General features: G+C 41.2%; 1 protein-coding gene across 4 annotated transcripts in view; it reads left to right on the top strand.

Annotated features, from left to right (window-relative positions):
- Syde2 (synapse defective Rho GTPase homolog 2) overlaps window positions 1-17,268 on the top strand; it is a 32,180-nt gene extending 14,912 nt beyond the window's left edge. For 2 of the 4 annotated variants that reach the window (XM_021653151.2, XM_060392572.1), the window contains exons 4-7: window positions 1,689-1,815; window positions 8,397-8,578; window positions 10,229-10,457; window positions 15,228-17,268. In XM_021653151.2, coding sequence (XP_021508826.2) covers window positions 1,689-1,815; window positions 8,397-8,578; window positions 10,229-10,457; window positions 15,228-15,724 — 1,035 coding nt within the window. In that variant the 3' untranslated portion in view covers window positions 15,725-17,268. Of the gene's footprint in view, window positions 1-1,688; window positions 1,816-8,396; window positions 8,579-10,228; window positions 10,458-12,281; window positions 13,416-14,643; window positions 14,690-15,227 lie in introns of those variants that run through there. The other 2 variants (XM_060392574.1, XM_060392573.1) reach the window with 2 other exon arrangements.
- The last annotated feature ends 753 nt before the right edge of the window (window positions 17,269-18,021 follow it).

Genomic DNA, 18,021 nt, shown 5'->3' with positions numbered 1-18,021 from the left:
CTCTGTAGTTTAAGTGTGTGTTGGTGACTTTGGAAGCCAGCCGCTGAACTGAGGGCTGTGTCTGAAATGTCCTTTCTCTGCAATGCATGTTAGGTCTTCACTTCTGTATCTTTAAATCCATGTTTGTAATTTGAGTCTTTGGGGCATAAGATGTTTGATCAACTTATTGTCTACTGTCTTAAATAGTACTTTAATCTGTCATAGCTTTATTTGTCTTCAAGTTCAAAGGTAGCATACATGAAATAAAAGGATTTTATTACACTTAAATGGGCCTTTATCAAAAGGGCTATAATAAAATCGGTTTCTTTTGCTGCAGAAACATTTCCCTTTAATATTTCCTATTTAACATTTGGATTTTATTTTCTGTGTCATGTATATATTTTTAAAATATAGCCTAAAGCATCAAACTTACTTCATCTGTGGGCCTCTCTCAGTAAACGGTTTCTATTTGCTAGTCTGGACTGTGACAGAGAAGTGGCTCTTCTAGTTTTTCTATCTGCCAGCCACCTGGATTTACTTTTGTAATTATTATATGTAGGCTGTTTAGCCTACATGCATGTCTGTGCACCATGCGTGTGCAGCTCCCTGGATTTCCACCGGTTTCTTGAGGTGGTATGCCAGCCCTAATGTGCTGTTCTCAGAATGAATGGCTCAGGACTACATGATGATTTTGGAAGTGAGAACTGTCTTTCTAGGACATTCTATGACCTTCTCAGAAGATCGCTGATCCTTTTGCCGGCAGGAGCCCTTGGCGTGGATGTTTCTTTGAAGCAGATCAGGTTTCTGACCGTGCTGCAGTAGCAGTCACATGAGTTCTTTCCCATTGCCCACGTCACTGTTGCTGCTGTCCTGTTTCAGACCCACCTCTCAGGTGCTCTTCTGGTTGCTTAGTGATTCAGGGGACAGTCAGCCGTAAGTAAACCCAGACACTTCATTTGTCTTCTAGGATCACTTAAAATTATATGGAGATTCCCAATTCTAGCTTTTGAGGAACGTGCATGCTTCCTTATCGTGAAATAATTTTCTGTAACTCTTCTTCAACTCAGGGTGACCGCTTCTTGCATAGCCTTTTGATTTGAAAGTGTAGGTGACAAACCCTTATTCTCTGTAAATTCATCCGCCCCTCTCTCCCTCCCTTCCTCCTTTCCCTCCTATACTCCTTTCTTCCCTTCCTCCATCCCTCCTTCCTGCTACTGGGCTCATGCTGTCCAGGCTGCCATTGAATTTATTGTGCAGCTAAGAATGATCTTAAATTCTTGACCCTCCTCCTTCCACCTCTCGAGCTGGGCCTACAGACATGTGCGCCATGACACCAGGTTTTATGCTGAGACTAGGTGGCTTCCTCTCCCAGGATGTGTATTGAACTTCTGAAGACTCCACAACTGGAAGAGCTAGCAGTGTTTACATACCAAGTATTTGCATCGTAGGTTGTGCAGTGAGCCCCGTCTATGGAACTTCTGTTGAACTTAAAAATAGGCTTCATTTTGCCTTTTTTATTTTTCTTATTTTATTACCTATTTTATCTAAAACTAGTTTCTTCCATTGTATACTCAATTAATTTGAGATTTCAGAAGCTGCATGTGAGGTGCTACAATGACATTAGGGTGTTTTCGTTTGCCACGTTCATGTGATTTGTGTTATATCATTACATGCATTATCGTTCCCATAACATGGCATTTTGTTTCTAGGTCGTAGGCCTGTATCGATTGTGTGGTTCTGCAGCTGTCAAGAAAGAACTTCGAGAGGCTTTTGAGAAGGATAGCAAAACTGTTGGTCTCTGTGAAAGCCAGTACCCAGATATAAATGTAATAACAGGTAAAACATGGACTTTATTTTGTGTTCATTCTGGAAAGACTATAACTGTAGGAAATACTCTCTTATAACCTACATTTGATTTGATTTTGTTCTGAAGTCTTATTTTGCTTTGTAAATTACTGACTTATTTTCTGAGGGGAGGTATTAATATACAGCTGCAATCCTAAACAGCCAAGGAATGAAGGGGGCAGTAAGACCTGAATTATTTCATATAGCAGACCCGTGTCTTTCTGGAGAGAACTAAAATGGCTCAGGGGCTCAGTCTGACTGGCACTCAGGTAATGGGTGGAAAGGAAATGGCTTACCCGATTAGAGAATTTAGATTACTTACTAGATGCCGAGTGACTTATTCACGTAATCATTAAAGATTTTTTTGCATAGGAGAGTGGCGACATTAAAGGCTGTTTTGAGGGGTGTAAATGTGGCGACTCTACATGATAGATTAAAGAGAAGAGAGGGAGAAAGTCAGGGAACCTTGGCAATCTCCCAGTGTCAAGGGATGGGGGGAGGGGTATGGCACAAGCATGTATCCAAGGACAAGCAAGAGAAACGTGGTTGGTCTTGTAATGTTAGCAGAAACAAGCGAGTTGGAGCTGGGATGTTTTAGCTGCAGAAATCCTGGGAATGATTGTACGTTTAGCTTTTGAAGTAAGAGATGTGAATGGAGAGATGAAGTGAAGTGAAAAGGTCTCATCTGCGGAGGAAAAGCTGTTGTGGGAATTGAGGTGTTCCTCTCTCTTCCCCAAGACAGGGTCTCATTAAGTAGCTCAAACTGACCTCAGATTTTCGGCCCTCCTGCCTCAGCTTGTGTTGGGATTGTGGGTCAGTGGCACCATGCCCAGTGTGTGGAGACTTACTTGTCCAAGTGGTGACGGTAGCCCAGTGTGTGGCTTGGAAATGGTACTAGCAGCTGTGAGATGCCAAAGGGGGAAAAAATGCAAGCTTGAGGGGAACTGGCACGGACAATTCAGTCCTTGGATTGTCCGTCAAAGTTCAAGAAGACAGGAGCTTTGGCGATCTCTAAACTTTGGAGGCAGGCAAAGACCCTTGGAAAGTTATTTAGAAGAGACAGGAAGTTTGGGAAACCGGAACAAGCAGAGGTTACAGATGCACACAGCAGCACTGCAGTATGGAGGGGCCTTCCGAAAAAATGGAAAACGGCTCTGCTTGTCTGTGGGGAGATTGCTTGTAACCTTACCGACACTTTTCTGATTTTTTTATATACAATTTGTGTGGCTTTACTTTCTAATTTATGGAGGCAGTCCAGAAGCAGAATGCTGGGAGGTACATGTGTTCCATTGGCATGCTTTTCGTAGGCTCCCGCACTAGACCACACTGTCTGTCCCCTGTTTGATCCTCTCCAGACCAAGATTACAGAGACGCAAAGTCCAGGCATCAAAACCTTTTACCCGTAGATACCTCACGGGATTCCTCTGTCTTCAGTGTATCATGGTAGTTTTGTTTTCTTTTCTCTGTTGTCTAAAGTCTAACATTTTCTTTGTCTTGACGTATTGATGTTTACCTCTCCTAATTTGTTTTCGTATTTTACACATGATTAATTTTGGGTAAGAATTTAAGGCAGGTGCACTTAGTACATACTGAAGAGCTGCTATGCTGGGAAGTTCACTTTTAGGATTGTGGCTTTAGGAATCAAGTGATTTACTTGCATAGAGTGTTTACTCTCTGTCTTCTTGAATGATGTAACTTTGATCTTAAGCAGTTTACCAGTAAGAGAAAGCAAACCAAATTTTTTTTTCTTTTTTGTGAATATTTTTTGAGACAGGATCTCACTATGTATGTAGCCCTGGCTATCCTGGAACTCACTATATGTAGACCAAATTGGCCTCAAACTCACAGACATCCTCCTGCCTTTGCCTCTGATGCACCACTGTATTGACACAGGAGTTGTTAACAAATCAGAAACTAAGTTTTTGGTAAGGAGTTGCTTATTACTTTACTAAAAAATGAGACAGTATATAATTTGCAAAATTAGCAAAGGAGTCACTTAAAGAATTCATTAAAGGAAAATTTTATAGATACCTGTTTCTAGGAAAGGATGAACAAAGGGAATTTTTGTCTTGGCAAAGCCTTAGCTTAGAAATAAAAGTGGTGCTAAGTGTTTATGGTCTAGGGATGGAAGGTGTGATTTGAGTTGACTGTTTCATTAGGAAGGGATGCTTGGGTTTGGATGCTGTCAGTGTTTGTAGACATGAACATAGGTTAGTGAAGTCTGGCTTGTAGCATTCTTTTCTAAATAGGAGAGTCTGAAGCCACAAACTAGATGCTTCTTGCCTCTGTTATTTGGCCTATTACATCTCAGTGGAGCTATTTTTCAAAAGAATTTGAAGCTGCTTTCTTTCTTGATTAAAAATATCAAAAACAATGAAATGATTTGTTTGAAAAGTAGCATTGGGATAAATTACACAAAGGGCCACCGAGCGTTCAGAGAGGGAGAACTGTGGGTTTGGGAATTGGCCAGTGATGAAGCTGCCTCATGTGTTTTCTTGAACTCACATTTCTGCATAAACTTTGGAAAATAATAGCTAAGTGAATCTGTAACACAAAAAAATGTATGGAGTGAGTGATGCTGCATGTTCAGAGGTTCCGGTGTTTAGTGGCGGTTTTGTCTGGGACAGAATGGGGTGGTCCAGATAAAGTGTTTTGTTTTAAACAGGTCCATGTTTCTCAGGTCTGTCTAGGGAACCTTTGCTACCTTGTTTCTGGCTATATTTTCCATCATTTGACATGACTTTAACCTACAGCCAAACATTTGAGAACACTGGGTTCTTAGTTCTTTGTTGTCCCCAGGGGTCTGTTTGTTGAGACTGCGTCTCAGTAATAGCCCAGACTGGCCTCAGATTCACAACCCTGCATTCGCCTCCCAAGTACTTGGATGACAAGTGTGTGCGGCTTGTCTTGGCGCCCAGTGACCTTTACATCTGCCTCAGTGACTCACTCCTAAGGTCTAACCTGGTTTTTGTCTTCCAGAATCTGTTTGCCGCCAACATTTTGAATTGATGTCATTTCTCCCTGTCCCTCAGGCTTTCTCTTTCATTTTTCAGCTGCTTTTACCCCTAAGTCAGTCTCCTCTAACTTTGCTTGTGGCTTTCGTATTCATATTCTGGTATCATATTCTTTCTCATGGTTCATTATTTCAGCCAGTTCCATTAAATGTCCGGAGTGTCCTTCCCATGGCCCCCTTTCTGTACCTCCCATCTGGCAAAGTTCCCGCCATGCAATGCCAGTGGTTAGTCTTACATAACAGCTTTATTGAGGCACAATTGCCGTAGAATGAAAATGCACATACTTCAAGTGTGCAGCTGGCTGTTTCCACACGTGTACGCACCATGGAACCATAGCCACAATGAGTCTAAAAATATAAGTGCCACTTCATGTCCTGTCTAGTCCCTCCTGCCTGCACCATCACCTCTGTTGTCCCCGTTCTCAGGCCGCCATAGGTCTTTCTCCTGCTATAAGTTGATTTCATTATCTAGAAGTTGTATAATAGAACCATACAGGAAGACTTTTTTTTAATAAGTAAACAGAAGTACATGATTTTGTTGATATATTTCCTTTTTTGTCCCTAGTCTCTCTCGTGCTCACCTTGCCAGCAGCTGTAAGGTGGGCAGCTCTCCTCTGTTGTGTTTCTGATTGATGGTCGGTGTAGCCATGGAGCCAGCCGCAAACTGAAACCTCCAAAATATGAGTCAAATTAAACTCTGTAACACGTTACTTGTCTCAGGCTGGACACGGTGGCATACACCCAGCTCTCGGGAGGTGGAGGCAGGCGGATCTCCAGGACAGCCAGGGCTACACAGAGAAAACCTGTCTTTGGGGAAAACAAACAAGTGAAAAATAGCTGTTGTATCTCAGGCCTTATTTACCCCAAGATCATGAAAAATTTTCACAATTTTCTTCAGAGAATTAAATGATTTTACTTCTTACATTTAGATCTCTTCTCATTTGAAATTAAGTTTTGTGCATTTTGTAAGGAGTCCTGTTATTCTTAGCAAGTGGTTATCTGCTTGTCTTAGCTTCTCTTGAATCTTTTTTCCCTGTTCTGTTTGATCATTTTCTTGTTTATTTACTGTTTGTTTTGCTGTGTCTATTAGTGGTTTTCTTGCACGAGTGTATGTTTACCTTGCGCATGTATTATTTCTGCTGAGGTCAGAGGAGGCAGTTGGAGTCCCTGGAACTAGAGTCACGGATGCTATGAGCAGTCACATGGGTGCTAGGAACTGATCCCTGGTCCTCTGCAACAACAGCTTGTAACCACTGAGCCATCCCTCTGCCCTTGATTTTCAGTCATCACTTGACTGAATGTGGGCTCTCATTACTGGCCTGTTAGGCTGTCCATCTTGATGCTTTGGTGTCACACTGATGACTGAAGTTCATTTCAGGTTTTAGTTCTCATATTTTCCTTACCAGGTTTTGGGGCTATTTGAATTTCTTACTTACAGCTTTTAGAATCCGTTTGTAAGTTTCTGTGACAGAGCTGGCTGGATTTTATTTATGTGGTGATAATGGTGATCAAATCCGTGGCTTGTACAGTCTGCCACTGAGTTATGCCCCCGGCTCCCCGCTGGGATTTTGGTAGGATCTGCATTGACTCTGTCGTAGATTTAGGGTGTCTTGTTATCTTCGCAGGGTTAACATCTGGTGCATAAACATGGACTGCAGGGTTTTTTCCCCCCATGGTCTCCTATAATATTTTTTCAAGTGCGGTTGAGTAAGATTTTGCAGCTGTTTTGTTTCCCTCAAGCATATAATTTTTTGGTGCTAATGTGCTGGGATTGCCATTTTCCTTCTTTTCTCTCTCTCTCTCCCACTTGTCTTCTCTTCCTCTTTCTCCTTCTCTCCTTTGTCCTCCATCCCTTATTCTCCAATGTCTGCTTAGTATCTACTCTCCTCACCCACGGACTTGTTAAAGCCTTTGCCTCCTCACATCACAGAGAGCTGGAAGCCATGGATGGGAGCAGTGCCTTCTGCTCTGACCATCTTTCTGCTTCCCACTTGTCTTGGTGTTGGGTCCAATGATCTTCCTGATATCTTGAGTTACTCCCACTCCTTCCTGTTTTCTCAGGAATCTCTGCTTTCTTCCCTGGGGACTTCCCTGGTTGACTACTTTCTGCTGCTTCTTTCATGCCCATTCACATCCTAACCAGTTGTCTGACGGTCCTTTATTCCCTGTAACTGCCTGCCAAGACTGCTGATTTCCTTTTCTCATGAGTCTTTTTTTTTTTTTCTCCTTATCTCTAATCACCTCTAGGTCATTGTGTCCAATACCTAGTTATAAAAACCCTCTGCCATAGACTCACAAGAGGAATTTGTTTATAAATACAGGGGCCCTGGCAGTGGGTCATAATGCAGGGGCTGGAACACACTGTTCCCCGTGGCATTTATGGCCATCCTTATCTAACCTAGTTATTATTGCCTATCATTTGATAACTAAGGGTCTGTCTGTCTTGAAGCAGCTTTTTCTTGTCCCCTTGGCAACACGTGTGCTTTTCTCCTCATCCCAACACCACCTGTTCTAATGACATGAGGTCATGCATTGATTCTGTAATAGATTTAGGGGTTCTGTTTGGGGTAGGAGATAGGGATTTTGTTATCAGGCAGTCCTGGAATTTGCCGTGTAACAGAAGATGACCTTGACATTCAGATCCCTGGGCTTACACTTTCTAAGTGACAATCATCTCTCAGTTGTTCATTCTTCGAGTTCTTTGGTCATGTCTTTCTGAGCTGTAGAGTTTTATAGGAAGCAAACTTACATGCCCCACAGATATTCTTCTTCATACTGCTAAACTGCAGTTTCCCCCGTGTCCTGTTTCAAGCAGTATCTTGGAAACTCATTTGGATGGTAAAGCCGTAAACTTGGCAAAGAAGCATGTCCTACCTTCTTTTTTCCTGCTGAATTACAAATGCTTTTTAAAGCAAACTTACTAGATAGGATTTTTCAGCCTTCTCTTAAAAGCTCACTATGGATATTATTCTTCAGGCTTCTTTTTCACAGTAACAAGTCTGCTGCTTTCTGTTCTTGGCTTCCGTTTTAATTTGCTTGGTACTGGGAGCCATCCTTTCCCTTTCGCATGGCAGAGTAGCCTGAGAGACTAAGGATCTGGTGTATCTGCTTAAGATACAAGTGCAGCATTAGGAAGGAGTCATCCCTGTCTGTTGATTTACAGAGGCTTTGGACTGTTGCTACCCTTTCATTTTGCTTAAAAGCTTCAAAGTTCAAAACTTGGATAATTTAGTAGTTTACAACTAACACTTGTATTTCTTACTTTCTTGAACATGTAAGAGCTTCTAACAGGGATCAGAGTCAGTAGGGATTATGTATCAAGAACCCACTTTAATCATGACTTAAAACTGGAAATTATGTCTGTATTTTAGCATGTTCCAAACAAAGTTAGTTATAAAGCAACTTCTAGGAATATAAATTGCCAGTGTTTTGTGATAATACTTTTTATGTTGTTGTTTATATTATTTTCAGAATGTTAAAGTTGATGTTTGCATTTCTAAAGAGTCCACTACACTTACTGTGAAGACACATTCTCATTGTCTCTCGTCTATTTTTACAGGTGTTCTTAAGGACTATTTAAGAGAACTTCCTTCTCCCCTAATTACAAAGCAGCTGTATGAGGCTGTGTTAGATGCAATGGTGAAAAGTCCTTTGAAAATGTCATCAAATGGTTGTGAGAATGAGTCCAGTGACTCGAAGTTCACTGTTGACCTGCTGAACTGCCTGCCCAACGTTGAGAAGGTAAGTATGCGTGACAGACTGTTTTCCTGATGCCTAGCATGTGAGTTAGCTACATAAGCTCCATTACCACATACAGTCCTTTAGGTCTCTGACACTTGTGGCAGTTGGGTTTAGGCTCCGCTTTTACTAGTTAGTAAATGTATCTAGAGATCAGTTTCATGTTTTCTGGGTATAACGTTAGCCCAGGAATGAATGTGCCTTCTAAGTTCTGATTTATTTAAAGATTTGTTTCATTTGATTTGTATGTATGAATGCCTGCATGTCTGTATGTGCACCACACACATGCCTGGTGCCCACAGTGGTCAGGGAGGGTACCAGATCTCCGGGAGCTGGCGTTACAGGCCGTTATGAACTGCTTGCTGTAGATGCTGGGAACTGAACTCTGGTCCTTCACAAGAGCAGCAAGCACTCATAACCACTGAGCCATTTCTCTGATCCCTAAACAGCAGTTTTAAATTCACAGTCATTTGTTTAATATTTATAAAAAAAAAACCTGTAGCTCATTTCTTAAGATGATAAATTATAATACTTCAAAAATCCCTCTTCCATAGCTGCTTAAAATTTAAATATTTTTTCATTTTGAACCAATTTTCTTTACATTATTATTATTATTATTTTAACTGTTAATCTTTTTTCATACTTACACCTGGACCTCAAGTTCCCCCTTTTTCCCCTCCTCCCAGACTCTCTCCCCAGATTAACTTCTCCTTTGCGGGCCTGCCAGGGATATCCACACAACTTGGTCTAACAAGATAAGACAGGGCACAAACCCTCATATTACAACTGGATGTGGCAATCCAGTAGGAGGAAAAGGGTCCCAAGCACAGGCAGAAAACTTAGAGATAACCCCACACACACACACACACTCCCATTGTTGGGAGTCCCACAAGAACACCCAGCTACACGACCATAAGGTATATACCGAGGACCTAGCTCAGATCATTTGGGATCCATGTTTGTGTCTTCAGTTTCTGTGAGCCCCCATGAGTCCTGCTCAGTTGATTTTTGTGGGCCATGTCCTCCTGGTATCCTTGACCTCTCTGGCTCCTGCAATCCTTCTTCCCCCTCTTCTGCAAGGTTCCCGTGGCTCCACTTAGTACCAACTTCCTTCATTAATTTTAGGATTTAAAACAGGGTTTCTCTGTATCACCCCAGCTGTCCTGGAACTTGCTCTTTAGACCAGGCTGGCCTGGAACTCAAGAGATCTGCCTGCCACTGCATCTGGAGTACTGTTCTTAAAGGCGTGCACCACCATACCGAGTTCAGGAAAAACTTTTTTTTTTTTAAATTCTGTTTTTCCCCCCTTTCATAATTTTGTTTGCTTAAAAAATTTGTTAGTTAAAAAGTATGATGGGAAAACGAGATGCATGTTGGCCTTTAAAAACCGTCCTTTCATAATAGATCACCACAGACATAGCCCAGGCCCTGGTTTCAGGCTCTCCAGTGTGGCATTCCCCACTCGCAATCTGGTATCTGTACTTCAGGTGAATTCTCCTTCCCTTCTCAGCAGCTACTGCTACTGCTTTCCAGAGGGAGGAGAGAGTTGGTGGGTCATGTATTTTCCTAAGGAAGTCGACTGGAATTTAGACTAAGCATTTTGTGTGGACATGTAACCATCTAGAGGATTAAATTATGCTTTCGCGTACTTAGGCCACCCTGAAGATGCTGCTCGATCACCTGAAATTGGTGGCCTCCTACCATGAAGTGAATAAGATGACCTGTCAGAATCTGGCTGTGTGCTTCGGACCGGTGTTGCTCAGTCAGAGGCAGGAGACTTCCACGCACCACAGAGTCTTCACCGATTCCGAAGAACTGGCAAGTGCTTTGGATTTTAAAAAGCACATCGAAGTTCTGCATTACTTGCTCCAACTCTGGCCAGGTAAAGGGGTCTCTGGAGTACATCTCTTTAGCAGCCATGGGTGTGTGGATTAGAAATGACCGAAATGCTTAGATAGAATTGGAAAACAAAAATCTAGAATTTTGCTTTCAGTGCTGAAGAACTCACTGCTCTGTAGTGTTTATATTTTGTGTTTCCTCATAACATTGTAGGCATGGGAGCCATTTTACACATTTTGGGTTTAGTAGGATCTGGCTTGGAGTGATGGTCATACCACACAGGGCACTCCAACCTGGGAAAGCTGTAGATGTTACTGTGTTCCACCGTAGCAGTTAATAGCAAATTTATAGACTTCATCTGAAAATTCAGCGCAAAGATGTAGTTAAGGTGATCAGCACAGCTTTTAGCATATAATACTCAATTTTAATTTATTTTCTCATCGTTATTTAGTTAATTTGTTACAAAGCAAAATTCTTTTATTTTCTTTTTAAGCCAATTTTTTTTTAAGATTTTTTTATTTTATGTATATGAGTGTTCTAATCTACATTTACACCTGCCAGAAGATGGAATTAGTTTACATTACAGATGGTTTGTGAGCCACCATGTGGTTGCCGGGAATTGAACTCAGGACCTTTGGAAGAGCAGACAGCACTCTTAACCTCTGAGCCATCTCTCCAGCCCCCAAGCCAATTTTTTTCCAAATGTAAAGCAAGCATTTATTAAATATCAAATATTGGCCAAGAGACGGGCTGTGGTCAGAACCATTCCCTGAAATTTCCGCGCTGGAATCCTTTCTTTTTGTACTTTTAAGATTTATTTTCTTTTTACTTATGTGCATGTGCATAGGGGCCAGAAGAGGGCATTGGGTTCCCGGCAGCAGGCGTTAAACAGGCAATTTCGAGCTACGAGGTGTGGGTCCTCCGGAAGAGAGCAAGTGCTCCTAACCACCTCTCCACCACGAGTCCTTTGTCCTCACTATCGCAGTGGCTAGTTTCTCGTGTACTTCAGCTCATGCTGGCAATTATCATTGATATTTTGGTGTTAAAGTTTTGTTTTACCAGGTGCGAAAGAGATGTGTCAACGAGGGTTCCTAAGGGAGGAGAGTGGAAGGAGTGGGGCGGAGGGACGAGAAGCGCAAGGAAGGAAGCCAAGTCTGTTTGTCTGATCAGAGCTTCATTTATTAGAAATTTTTACCCAACTTATATAGGGAGAAGGCAGGGAAAGGGGGAAGGTAATTAGCTGCTGCAGGAGACAGGAAGAGCGCTTTCATGTGTTAAATAGGGTGCCTGCAAGACACCATAGGGATGTTTTCTCACGATGCTCTAACAAACGGATGTCCTCACAGTCTCTCACCCATGAGTTAGCGTCCTAGATAACTTTCACTAAATAGCTTTAGGTCTCCACTAAATGACCTTTGCTCACTATTTGGCTTTGGCCTAGCAAACACCTTTTGTCTCCACTAGATAGCTTTGACTCACTAATTGACTTAGGCTTCAGTAGATAGCTTTGGCTCCACTAGATAGCTTTGACTTTGGCTTCAGTAGATAGCTTTGGCTCCCGGCAGGGATGGATGGTGGTTAGAGCGCTAGTTGCTCTTCCTCAGGTTCAATTCCCAGTACCCAAATGGTGGCTTGCAGCTGTCTATAAGCCAGGGAATCTGATGCCCTCTTCTCACCTGACAGGCACGAGGTATGCACATGGTGCTTAGGCACCCACGCAGACAAAACACGTAACATTTTTAAAAATTGGTTTTTACGTTTTATTCTCTCTCTCTCTCTCTCTCTCTCTCTCTCTCTGTGTGTGTGTGTGTGTGTGTGTGCGCGCGCGCGCATTTGAGGTGAGAGGACTTCTATCCTTCCACATCAGGTCCTCACTCTTGAGTCTTCTTCCAAGCCCCACCCCTACCTCTCTCTGTGCTACACACCACACACACAAACAGGTAAACTTAAACAGGTTTGTTATCGGCTACATTGTACTCATTTAGGATTTTTTTATTTTATATGTGTGTTTTGGTTGCATGTCTGTCTATGTATCACATGTGTGCATTTCTGCGGGGCCAGAAGAAGATGTCAGATCCCCTGTAACAGAGCTCCATACAGTTGTCAGTTATGTTGATGCACTGCAGAGCAGCTCATACTCAGAGGCTAACCTGAGATCTCTCTTCAGCCCATCGGCTGTATTTTAATGATGACTTAAACAACTGCCTCGTGTTCAGCATCTTATTCCAAAGACTTTTGTTGCTGGTTGTAATAATAACCTTTTTCTACAGCCTTTTATTTTCCTTGAAAGTACCCTAGACAAAAGACAGAACTGGGCAGAGGATGAGAGGAAACAATAGTTTTCCCCTCTAAATTGCGTGCTATGGATCTTAGGAGAGGCGGACAGCATGCAAGCAAGGTGCAATTCCTGGGCCCGTGACTGGGGAGTGACAGAGAGGAGGCCAGGGCAGTCCATGCATTCAGTGGAAGGAGTAGAGCTTACTGTTCTTTGGAGATTTTTTTTCCTACACATTTTGCTTTTATGTTACTTTTGTTTCCCCCAACCTCTCATCTGGGGTCAAGAAGATAATTTGCTTTGAGATTTCTGTTGGTAAAGTCCGTCTTCAAAAATAGGAAGCCTGCTCGGTAGCACGGCCCTGCCTGAATCGGCCAGCCTGCTGTGCCAGTGGCTTTGCTGCTGGGTGAGCAAGGGTTCCCGGCGCAGTAGAAACATTCCTGCTTTACTGGACAGCCTTCTCTCTGCACATGCTGTGTTGAGCGTTTGCCCTGGAAAAGAATCCGGGATGTTACTGCGGCCGTCCTTCTGCCGTCAGAGCGCAGCTGCAGCTTTTAAGATGTTGCTCTTCCGTGTTCTCCATGTTTGGGGCAGGGTTTCTTACTTCCTACTAGGTTGTAAAGGATGTTTTCTAAAGTAATTCAGTGGATAAAAATCTGCTGGTACAAAACATAAGGAAAAAGTTGTTTTGTTTTGTTTGTTTGTTTTGTTGTTGTTGTTTGGTTTGGTTTGTTTTTTTTTTTTTTTTTTTTTTTTTTTTTTGAGACAGGGTTTGTCTGTCCTGGCTGTTTAGGACTTACTATTTAGACCAGGTTGGCCTTGAACTCATAGAGATTCCCTGCCTCTGCCTCCTCTGAGTGCTGGGGTTATAGATGTGTGCCACTAGGCCTGGCTCAGAATTAAGTTTCTTAATACCTATCACACTTTGAAATGTTTTCAGCAACCTATGTTGGCTGCATTTTTACTCCATTCTCTTGAATACGGGCAGTCAGTAGTGTGGGGAAAGCTGGAACTCCTCTTTTAGCCATTCTCTTTACAGATTTGTAGGAAAACATCTCCGTATCAGCAGTTTAAAAAGATGATGACATTGGTGTTTCAGAATTGAATTTTTAGTCAACTGTAAAATAATGATTTATGGGTTTCTTGGGTATTCCTCAAGAAGCTGTAAAAGTAAATTTTGAAAGAGTCCTGAAAGAGCAAAAGTGACGTGGACTTTTCTTCAGATCACCAGTGTGCTGTTGATTCTTTGGCAAAAAGCTCGGGCCCAAGAGGCAGGCACTGAGAACAGGAATAGCACAGAGGATGAAGGGAAGAAAGTGAGGAAGCAGCCAAGATAATAAGATCAAATGCCCTCTTTGTTCGCCTCTGGCACACACACATACATGCAGGCATGACCCTCATACACAAAATAAACCTTTAAAAATGTAATAAAGAGAAATGTTTAAAAGTGTGTAATACACAGTTACTAAAATAAATAAAAGTTGAAATATAGGTATAAGCAAAATATCTTTGTAAAATGCAGGGAATATTATCGTAAGTCTAGAAAACTAGATGTGTGTACTATTCTTAAGTTGTTTTCTTTTGCAAGTAAACCGTCATTCTGTCTTGCAGAACCAATATTATCGCTGTTTTATGCTTCCTTATCATAGATAGGGAACTATAAGGAAGAGGCAGAGCAGAATAAACAAGCAGGGAGATAGGCAATCTTTAATAACCGTGTCTTAGAACTTTACACAGGCCTATTTTACATTCACCACTTTAGACACAGACTTTGTTCTAAGTAAGCGCTGTTAAGTCTTGTTTCATACAAAGTCCCGCGTGTCTGACCAGTGCACTCTCAGAAGGTAGGACTTGGCTTGTCTCAGAAGAAATTTGTTTACATACAAAGAATGTTATTTGAGGTTGTTAAATCTCTAACTGGAGTTGGAAAATAAAATATCTGTGCTATTTCCAGGGAAAAAATGAAGACTATTAGTAGCTAATGCTGTGTAATCACTCAGGTAACCATTGGCTGAGTCCAGTATTCATGCATTTTATCAAAGTGAAATTTGGGCTGCTTGATAATGACACACTGCTAACTGCAAAAAGAAAGCCCACGAAGGTCAGAGCTAGAGTGAGCACTTTAGATGGCTTTGCCTTGGCTAGATGTTTGTAGACAAAGGAACTTCTTGTTCCCTGCTGTTTACACACCATGCCTTGCCTGCTTTTTGCTGTAGTCTTTAATGTAAGAGAAGCTACTGGCTTAGAATTACAGCTAGATAACAATTAACTTGCACAGAAGGTTAATCAATGTTGGGAGTTTTATTGGGGAATGTCATTATTTAGCATGAAATAGCACCACTGAACATTGTACTAGTCTCTACGCCTAACCTTAATTATATTCGGTGGTAGAAAATTATTATGTTATGCTTTCTTTCAATTGAACGCATGTCTCTGTTAAGCGCATGTCTGTAGTTGATTATTAAATGGCTTCATTGTCTGCTCTGTCTTTCTAAGGTCAGTGGCTGTCATTAAAGTGCATGTATTGTTCATTTCTAGTGCAACGTTTAACTGTCAAAGAGCCCACAGACAGTTTGTGCCTGGAGCAGTCATCTTCTCTGAATTATTTGAGGCGAAAGAAAGAGCAGCCGTGTGTGTTAAATTTGAGCGGTACGGATTCCTCAGGGGTGCTGAGGCCAAGGCAGGTCAGACTAGACAGTCCGCTCAGCAATCGCTATGCAGGAGACTGGAGCAGCTGCGGAGAAGACTATTTTTTAAATACAAAGGAAAATTTCAAGGATTTGGATTATGATGATGTTCCCCTAGAAAATGGAGAAAATAGAGATTATAGCAAAATGGATGGAGCAGAAGTCATGATTGGGCAGCAAATCCCCATGTCCAAAGGGTGCACGTTTCAGACATACGTGACAGTGGAGACAATTGAGTCTACAGCGGATCAAAAAGCTAACCTCAGAGATCTTCAAGAAAGTATTGATACGTTGATTGGCAACCTGGAACGTGAGCTCAACAAAAACAAGCTGAATATGAGTGTTTGAGGTGGAGGGCCATTTTCTTTGTGAAGATGTCATCAAGGTTCACGGCAATCCTTACCCCTCTCGGGGCCCCCTTCCTGGTATTTCTTTTAATGTTGGAACCTTAAGTTAATTTCTAATAAAATAAGTTCATGTAATTCAGTTATAATCACTGCTCACCAATGCAGCTATTTTACTTTTGAGATGTTCTGGGGCATAAAGGTAACGTGGACTTGGGGAATAGTTTAGTAAACCTTGCTAGCTGCCTGGAGGAATCGTGCAGGTCTTTGTAAGGGGTGGGTACCGTATTACCCCGCTGAGGCTTTGGTGCAGTGTGAGAACTGCTCTCCCATAGCTGGGGACAGATGCTCCCTGCAGAGCACACTGCAGCTGGACAGGCTGATCTGCAGTCAGAGTCCTTGTGCAATGTTATTTGGTCAGACTTCATTTGCAAGACGAATGCTGCTATAAGAAAAGTTTTTATAAATGTAAAATTATACAGATATTAATGTATTTTGTATTAACATTCAGTAATTATTTAAGTTTATAAAAATTTAATATTTTTATGATTCGGAGAATATGTATATATTTATAAGTGCATTATGTGTGTATAGGTTTCAGAATGAGGAAAGGTGTTGACTGTAGCATTTCATGTATTTTAAAAACTATGTCACAAGGCCAAAATTATAAGCTTAAAAATGTCAGAAAGAATGTCTAAGTTAAAAGATAAGTTACATTAAAAAAAAAAAACTTGAATAAAAACACTCTAGAAGTATTTGAGGAGAAGCAATAGCCTTCTGCTCCCTGGACACAGTAACCCTGTGAAATACTTTACATTGAAGTCTTTCAGCTACATAAGGGATCAAGTGACTAGATCCCTGCACTGGTGACTTAAAAAAATGTCACCTGTTGTATGCATTAGTGTTTCCTGTGATGCTTTAAATATTTATTTGTAGTGGTATACTAAATGTTGACTTCATAATTGTCCTTGTTTCTAAAGAAGTCATCTTGCCAGGATGCTACATGTTACAATTAAAAAAAGAAATTAACTTATTTTGGCTAAGTGCATCTCCAGGGCAGTTGTTACAGAAATCACAGTGGTGTGTAAGCTGTAAATTTAGAAGGCTTTTAAAACTTAAATTGGAATGTATTTTTAAAAAGCTTTTATACTTACAGAATGTGTAATTTTAAAAAGTATACATGAAACTTCAGTTACCGAGTTTAATGTGCAACAGCCATGAAAACTGATTTCTTAACGTACTTCTAAATATTAAGGTACTTAATGTAACTACGTCTATGCAATTTATATAACATCCAGCTATTTAATTTGAAAGCCCACTAGTATGGAGAAAAATAATTGTTTTTATATGAGACTTTCATGTTTTAAAATTCTGTGTAACAAATACCAGAAACTATGCAATAGGTGTATGTCATGAGTAAACAAACTCTTTTTAAATGTTTGTAAGGAAAGTATCTGTTTCTTCCTTTCGTGTACTGTGTCATGCATATATGTAAATCCTGTAAGTGGCTCCAGAATGTAAGTGCTTTATTAAAGTATTATAACAGTGTCAAGTTATTATCATTGACTGCAAAGATCACTTTGATAGTCTTTTGTTTTTTGTTTCTCTGTGTTCCTCTGGCTGTCCTGGAACTCGCTTTGTAGACCAGGCTGGCCTCTAACTCAGAGATCCGCCTGCCTCTGCCCCTGGAGTGCTGGGACTAAAGGCATGCACCACCACGCTCAGCTCACTTCATAGTCCTTAGTTATCCATAAATATATATAGCATTGATATGTCCAAAATTGGAATTTTCTGGAGTCTGAAATACTTTAGGGATCATTCTTACTTTATTTTTTGATGAGAATAGTTCTTGATCAGTCTCTGTCACCTGGAATATGATAAACATTTTTATCTAAATCACTGTTCCACCTATTTAAAATCGCCTTTGCTGCTTCCAGAATTGCCATGTTTAGTTGCCTTTACCTAAACATATTTTTAAAAATTACACTATATATATATATATATACACACACACACATATATATACACTATACTATATAATATATGTTATAGTGTGTGTATTGTGGCAAATGACACGGCATGTGTGTCGATGTCTTAGGGATCAAACTTAGGCATCATGCTTGGTAACAGGCATCTTTCCTCACTGAGGCATCACTGACCTGAGCAAGTCATCACAGGCATCAGCTTCTAGATCTTCTGTACAATCATGGCCATCGTTAAGTGCTTGCGGAGAGCCTAGGAGTCCTGCACCTGCTCAAGGGTGAGTAGGGTACATCACAGATAAACGTGGATCTCTCTGGG

Source organism: Meriones unguiculatus, chromosome 10 (assembly GCF_030254825.1).
Source record: "Meriones unguiculatus strain TT.TT164.6M chromosome 10, Bangor_MerUng_6.1, whole genome shotgun sequence".
NCBI lineage: Eukaryota > Metazoa > Chordata > Mammalia > Rodentia > Muridae > Meriones > Meriones unguiculatus.
This window is presented reverse-complemented; position numbering and strand designations above follow the sequence as displayed.